Below are 7,992 nucleotides of genomic sequence, written 5' to 3'. Positions count from 1 at the left end.
TGGTATAACCTGGTATATACTGTATATAATATATATGTACAGCTGGTATAAGTTATATATCTCCTGTATATAGTGATATGGACCATGCTGGTATAACCTGGTATATACTGTATATAATATATGTGTACAGCTGATATAAGTTATATATCTCCTGTATATAGTGATGTGGACCATGCTGGTATATAGTATATATGCTGTGGTCCTATATACTCCGGTCTTCCTTCCTTCCTTGTCTCTTCTCCTCTTTCCTCCCTCTGTTCTTTCTTCTGGCGCCTCTTAGACTCTGGGATGACAGGGTTGTGAGGTGATCAGGAGCGGGACGTGAGGTGAGGTGAGGAGGGGGCAGAGGGCAGGGTCAGGGGCATCAGGGTATAAATCCTCTAAGGATCAGCTCCAGGACCACAGTCACCACAAGGACCACAAGATGCACATTCACCACAAGGACCACAAGACGCCTCCTCCAGGATTCTCCATCCTCTTGTTGCTGTTCTTGTCCCCAACAGGTGAGAAATCCTGATACAATTCTGTTACATTCCTTTTCTCCTTCTATTACATTTTGTTACATTATATTCTATTATTTGCTTTTGGGGATTTACTATGTATTTACACAGTACAGAGTGATACAATGTATTATATACTGTGACGTTATTATTGCTATTATTACAGAGTGATACAATGTATTATATACTGTGACGTTATTATTGCTATTATTACAGAGTGATACAATGTATTATATACTGTGAAGTAATTATTGCTATTATTACAGAGTGATACAATGTATTATATACTGTGACGTTATTATTGCTATTATTACAGAGTGATACAATGTATTATATACTGTGACGTTATTATTGCTATTATTACAGAGTGATACAATGTATTATATACTGTGACGTTATTATTGCTATTATTACAGAGTGATACAATGTATTATATACTGTGACGTTATTATTGCTATTATTACAGAGTGATACAATGTATTATATACTGTGACGTTATTATTGCTATTATTACAGAGTGATACAATGTATTATATACTGTGACGTTATTATTGCTATTATTACAGAGTGATACAATGTATTATATACTGTGACGTTATTATTGCTATTATTACAGAGTGATACAATGTATTATATACTGTGACGTTATTATTGCTATTATTACAGAGTGATACAATGTATTATATACTGTGACGTTATTATTGCTATTATTACAGAGTGATACAATGTATTATATACTGTGACATTATTATTGCTATTATTACAGAGTGATACAATGTATTATATACTGGTATTTACTCGTGTGACGTTATTATTGCTATTATTACAGAGTGATACAATGTATTATATACTGTGACGTTATTATTGCTATTATTACGAAGTGATACAATGTCACTTTTGTGTTTTTTTTTTATAATTTTTGTACGGTGTTAACTATCTTTTTCAGTCTTTGGAGAGAACTTTTCATTTTTGTATTTGATTTGATTTTTTTATGTTATATATTTATCTATTTTAGCTGTTTCCTATTTATGTAATGAAAAGAAAGATTTTATTTGTTGCAATTTAGTTTATTTTTGTTTTTTTACCATGTGTAGATTACTATGGGGCAATGCTGGGAGTTGTAGTTTTGCAACAGCTGGAGGCACCCTGGTTGGGAAACACTGGTATAGAGAAAAAATGTCCAACTATTGGCTCTCCAGTTGTTGCAAAACTACAATTTCCAGCATGTCCGGACAGCCTCCAGCTGTGATGGGATTTATAGTGTTCCAATAGCTGAAAGGTCACTGATTGGAGATCACTACTCTATACAAAGTGCAATGCTGTCAGGGCATGCTGGGAGTTGTAGTTCTGCAACATCTGGATAGCCTCAGGTTGGAATTCACTTCCCTAGACAATAAGTGATGCAGTCAGGACATGCTGGGAGTTGTAGTTCTGGAACAGCTATAGAGCCACAGGTTGGAGATCACTGTCCTATACAATGAGCGATGCAGTCAGGACATGCTGGGAGTTGTAGTTCTGCGGCAGCTCGTGAGCCACAGGTTGGAGATCGCTGCCCAGTTCTATAAGCAATACTGTCATGGCATGCTGGGAGTTGTAGTTGTGCAGCTGGAGATAGCGGAGGGCATTGTCCCAGATGCTGCACGCGTGTCATAGTCAGGGTGCGCAGGATAAGATCTGCAGACGTCCTGGGCCGCAGCGACCGCTCCCGCGGGGTTAATCGTACGCGCAGATTGTCGTGAACCTGACCTGCACTTGGTGACGAGTCTGATCCCAGAATTTATGTTATGATAATCAGATAAATAGGAAATATTATAGGTAGGAATGTGTCATTATTAGGATTCTTGGCTCTTTATTTGTTTTGCTTTGTTTTGTTTTACATAAATATTTTGTTGCAATATCTAAATTAAATAAATAAATAAAATTGTACAATGATGTGTGAAGGATATACAGTATTTAAAGTCTGCTCTGACTCCTTCTGGGGGGGGGGGGGGGGGGGGGGGGGAGGGTTTCCAAACAGTGTGTCTCCAGCTGTTGCAAAACTACAACTCCCAGCATGCCCGGACAGCCGTTGCATCAATGTATTTTATTACTGTCACTGGGTCATGTGATCACCAGTCTGACCCACAGAAAATCACAATGCTTTTCTAGCCAGGGTGCCTCCAGCTGTTGCAAAACTTCAACTCCCAGCATGCCCGGACAGCCTTTGGCTGTCCGGACATGCTGGGAGTTGTAGTTTTGCACCAGCTGTTAGTGTGTAAGGAGTAGAGTCCCCAGCAGCACAGAGGATTTCAGGATAGGAGTCGTCGGCTGTCCGGACATGCTGGGAGTTGTAGTTTTGCAACAGCTGGAGACACACTCTTTGAAAAACACTGCTTTAGGGACTAAATCACAGTAACAGCTGGAAACAATTATTGGGTGGAGTTGTCCTTTAAGTTTTTTAATCGGAGTTCTCATTTAGGTCTAGGGTGGATTTCACTTTTAATTTATGGATGACGTTTTCCTTTGAGTCTTGGGTGGAGTTTTCCTTTATTTAATTTTTTTTACTTCGTGCTATCTATTGACTTCTGGGTGGAGTTTTCCTTTAAATGTTTTTGATTGGCGTTCTCCTTTAAGTCTAGGGTAGATTTCACTTTTATTGTATTGATGGAGCTTTTCTTTGAGTCTTGGGTGGAGTTTTCCTTTAAGTTTTTTAAATTAGTGGTATCTTTTGATTTTTGGGTGGAGTTTTCCTTTAACTCTTAATCAGAGTTCTCCTTTGATTCTTGGGTGGAGGTCACTGTTAAGAAGTTTTCCTTTCATTTTTGTGTGGGGTTTTTCTTTATTTCTTTTAAAACAGTGCTATCTTTAGATTTTTAGGTGGAGTTCTCCTTTAATTTATGGGTGAAGTTCACTTTTAGGATGTTTCATGGATAGAGTTCTCTCTTATAATTCTTGGGTGGAGTTCTCTCTTATTCTCTCTTATAATTATTGGGTGGAGTTCTCTCTTATTCTCTCTTATAATTCTTGGGTGGAGATCTCTCTTATAATTCGTGGGTGGAGTTCTCTCTTACAATTTGTGGGTGGAGTTCTCTCTTACAATTTGTGGGTGGAGTTCTCTCTTATAATTCGTGGGTGGAGTTCTCTCTTACAATTTGTGGGTGGAGTTCTCTCTTATAATTCGTGGGTGGAGTTCTCTCTTATAATTCTTGGGTGGAGTTCTCTCTTATAATTTGTGGGTGGAGTTCTCTCTTATAATTTCTTGGGTGGAGTTCTCTCTTATAATTCGTGGGTGGAGTTCTCTCTTATAATTCTTGGGGGGAATTCTCTCTTATAATTATTGGGTGGAGTTCTCCTATAATTTGTGGGTGGAGTTCTCCTATAATTCTTGGGTGGAGTTCTCTCTTATAATTCTTGGGTGGAGTTCTCTCTTATAATTATTGGGTGGAGTTCTCTCTTATAATTCGTGGGTGGAGTTCTCCTATAATTCTTGGGTGGAGTTCTCTCTTATAATTCTTGGGTGGAGTTCTCTCTTATAATTCTTGGGTGGAGTTCTCTCATAATTATTGGGTGGAGTTCTCTCATAATTATTGGGTGGAGTTCTCTATTATAATTTGTCGGTGGAGTTCTCTCTTATAATTTGTGGGTGGAGTTCTCTCTTATAATTCGTGGGTGGAGTTCTATAATTCGTGGGTGGAGTTCTCCTATAATTCTTGGGTGGAGTTCTCTCTTATAATTTGTGGGTGGAGTTCTCCTATAATTCTTGGGTGGAGTTCTCCTATAAGTCTTGGGTGGAGTTCTCTCCTTTAATTTGTGGGTGGAGTTCTCTATAATTCTTTGATGGAGTTCTCTCCTTTAATTTGTGGGTGGAGTTCTCCTATAATTCTTGGGTGGAGTTCTCTCTTATTTGTGGTTGGAGTTCTCCTATAATTCTTGGGTGGAGTTCTCTCCTTTAGTTCGTGGGTGGAGTTCTCCTATAATTCTTGGGTGGAGTTCTCCTATAATTCTTGGGTGGAGTTCTCCTATAATTCTTGGGTGGAGTTCTCCTATAATTCTTGGGTGGAGTTCTCTCTTATAATTTGTGGGTGGAGTTCTCTCTTACAATTTGTGGGTGGAGTTCTCCTATAATTATTGGGTGGAGTTCTCTCTTATAATTTGTGGTTGGAGTTCGCCTATAATTCTTGGGTGGAGTTCTCCTATAATTCTTGGGTGGAGTTCTCCTATAATTCTTGGGTGGAGTTCTCTCCTTTAATTTGTGGGTGGAGTTCTCCTATAATTCTTGGGTGGAGTTCTCTCCTTTAATTTGTGGGTGGAGTTCTCCTATAATTCTTGGGTGGAGTTCTCCTATAATTCTTGGGTGGAGTTCTCCTCTAACTCTTGGGTGGAGTTCTCTCTTATAATTTGTGGGTGGAGTTCTCCTATAATTCTTGGGTGGAGTTCTCTCTTATAATTTGTGGGTGGAGTTCTCCTATAATTCATGGGTGGAGTTCTCTCTTATAATTTGTGGGTGGAGTTCTCCTATAATTCTTGGGTGGAGTTCTCCTATAATTCTTGGGTGGAGTTCTCTCTTATAATTTGTGGGTGGAGTTCTCTCTTACAATTTGTGGGTGGAGTTCTCCTATAATTCTTGGGTGGAGTTCTCTCTTATAATTTGTGGGTGGAGTTCTCCTATAATTCTTGGGTGGAGTTCTCTCTTATAATTTGTGGGTGGAGTTCTCTCTTATAATTTGTGGGTGGAGTTCTCCTATAATTCTGGGGTGGAGTTCTCCTATAATTCTTGGGTGGAGTTCTCTCTTATAATTTGTGTGTGAAGTTCTCCTATAATTCTTGGGTGGAGTTCTCCTATAATTCTTGGGTGGAGTTCTCTCTTATAATTTGTGGGTGGAGTTCTCCTATAATTATTGGGTGGAGTTCTCTCTTATAATTTGTGGGTGGAGTTCTCTCTTACAATTTGTGGGTGGAGTTCTCCTATAATTCATGGGTGGAGTTCTCCTATAAGTCTTGGGTGAAGTTCTCCTATAAGTCTTGGGTGGAGTTCTCTCCTTTAATTTGTGGGTGGAGTTCTCCTATAATTCTTGGGTGGAGTTCTCTCTTATAATTTGTGGTTGGAGTTCTCCTATAATTCTTGGGTGGAGTTCTCTCCTTTAATTCGTGGGTGGAGTTCTCCTATAATTCTTGGGTGGAGTTCTCCCTTATAATTTGTGGGTGGAGTTCTCCTATAATTCTTGGGTGGAGTTCTCCTATAATTCTTGGGTGGAGTTCTCCTATAATTCTTGGGTGGAGTTTTCTCTTATAATTTGTGGGTGGAGTTCTCTCTTACAATTTGTGGGTGGAGTTCTCCTATAATTATTGGGTGGAGTTCTCTCTTATAATTTGTGGTTGGAGTTCTCCTATAATTCTTGGGTGGAGTTCTCCTATAATTCTTGGGTGGAGTTCTCTCATAATTTGTGGGTGGAGTTCTCTCTTACAATTTGTGGGTGGAGTTCTCCTATAATTATTGGGTGGAGTTCTCTCTTATAATTTGTGGTTGGAGTTCTCCTATAATTCTTGGGTGGAGTTCTCCTATAATTCTTGGGTGGAGTTCTCTCATAATTTGTGGGTGGAGTTCTCTCTTACAATTTGTGGGTGGAGTTCTCCTATAATTATTGGGTGGAGTTCTCTCTTATAATTTGTGGTTGGAGTTCTCCTATAATTCTTGTGTGGAGTTCTCCTATAATTCTTGTGTGGAGTTCTCCTATAATTCTTGTGTGGAGTTCTCCTATAATTCTTGGGTGGAGTTCTCTCCTTTAATTCGTGGGTGGAGTTCTCCTATAATTCTTGGGTGGAGTTCTCCTATAATTCTTGGGTGGAGTTCTCCTATAATACTTGGGTGGAGTTCTCTCTTATAATTTGTGGGTGGAGTTCTCCTATAATTCTTGGGTGGAGTTCTCCTATAATTCTTGGGTGGAGTTCTCCTATAATTATTGGGTGGAGTTCTCTCTTATAATTTGTGGGTGGAGTTCTCCTATAATTCTTGGGTGGAGTTCTCCTATAATTCTTGGGTGGAGTTCTCTCATAATTTGTGGGTGGAGTTCTCTCTTACAATTTGTGGGTGGAGTTCTCCTATAATTATTGGGTGGAGTTCTCTCTTATAATTTGTGGTTGGAGTTCTCCTATAATTCTTGTGTGGAGTTCTCCTATAATTCTTGTGTGGAGTTCTCCTATAATTCTTGTGTGGAGTTCTCCTATAATTCTTGGGTGGAGTTCTCTCCTTTAATTCGTGGGTGGAGTTCTCCTATAATTCGTGGGTGGAGTTCTCCTATAATTCTTGGGTGGAGTTCTCCTATAATACTTGGGTGGAGTTCTCTCTTATAATTTGTGGGTGGAGTTCTCCTATAATTCTTGGGTGGAGTTCTCCTATAATTCTTGGGTGGAGTTCTCCTATAATTATTGGGTGGAGTTCTCTCTTATAATTTGTGGGTGGAGTTCTCCTATAATTCTTGGGTGGAGTTCTCCTATAATTCTTGGGTGGAGTTCTCCTATAATTCTTGGGTGGAGTTCTCCTATAATTCTTGGGTGGAGTTCTCCTATAATTATTGGGTGGAGATTATTGAGTTCTCTCTTATAATTTGTGGGTGGAGTTCTCCTATAATTATTGGGTGGAGTTCTCCTATAATTTGTGGGTGGAGTTCTCCTATAATTCTTGGGTGGAGTTCTCCTATAATTATTAGGTGGAGTTCTCCTATAATTATTGGGTGGAGTTCTCCTATAATTCTTGGGTGGAGTTCTCCTATAATTCTTGGGTGGAGTTCTCCTATAATTATTGGGTGGAGATTATTGGGTTCTCTCTTATAATTTGTGGGTGGAGTTCTCCTATAATTATTGGGTGGAGTTCTCTTATAATTTGTGGGTGGAGTTCTCCTATAATCATTGGGTGGAGTTCTCCTATAATTCTTGGGTGGAGTTCTCCTATAATTATTGGGTGGAGTTCTCCTATAATTATTAGGTGGAGTTCTCCTATAATTATTGGGTGGAGTTCTATAATTCTTGGGTGGAGTTCTCCTATAATTATTGGGTGGAGTTCTCCTATAATTATTGGGTGGAGTTTTATAATTCTTGGGTGGAGTTCTATAATTATTGGGTGGAGTTCTCCTATAATTATTGGGTGGAGTTCTCTCTTATAATTTGTGGGTGGAGTTCTCCTATAATTATTAGGTGGAGTTCTCCTATAATTATTAGGCGGAGTTCTCCTATAATTATTGGGTGGAGTTCTCCTATAATTATTGGGAGGAGTTCTCCTATAATTATTGGGTGGAGTTCTCCTATAATTATTGGGTGGAGTTCTCCTATAATTATTGGGTGGAGTTCTATAATTCTTGGGTGGAGTTCTATAATTATTGGGTGGAGTTCTCCTATAATTATTGGGTGGAGTTCTCTTTTATAATTTGTGGGTGGAGTTCTCCTATAATTATTGGGTGGAGTTCTCCTATAATTATTGGGTGGAGTTCTCCTATAATTATTGGGTGGAGTTCTCTCT

General features: G+C 39.0%; 1 protein-coding gene across 1 annotated transcript in view; it reads left to right on the top strand.

Annotated features, from left to right (window-relative positions):
* Positions 1 to 424: 424 nt before the first annotated feature.
* Positions 425 to 7,992, top strand: part of LOC130294126 (neural cell adhesion molecule 1-like) — a 48,555-nt gene continuing 40,987 nt past the window's right edge. The window contains exon 1 of the mRNA XM_056543604.1: positions 425 to 503. Within this exon, the coding sequence (XP_056399579.1) occupies positions 425 to 503 (79 nt within the window). The remainder of the gene's footprint in view (positions 504 to 7,992) is intronic.

This window comes from Hyla sarda, chromosome 10 (genome assembly GCF_029499605.1).
Source record: "Hyla sarda isolate aHylSar1 chromosome 10, aHylSar1.hap1, whole genome shotgun sequence".
NCBI lineage: Eukaryota > Metazoa > Chordata > Amphibia > Anura > Hylidae > Hyla > Hyla sarda.
This window is presented reverse-complemented; position numbering and strand designations above follow the sequence as displayed.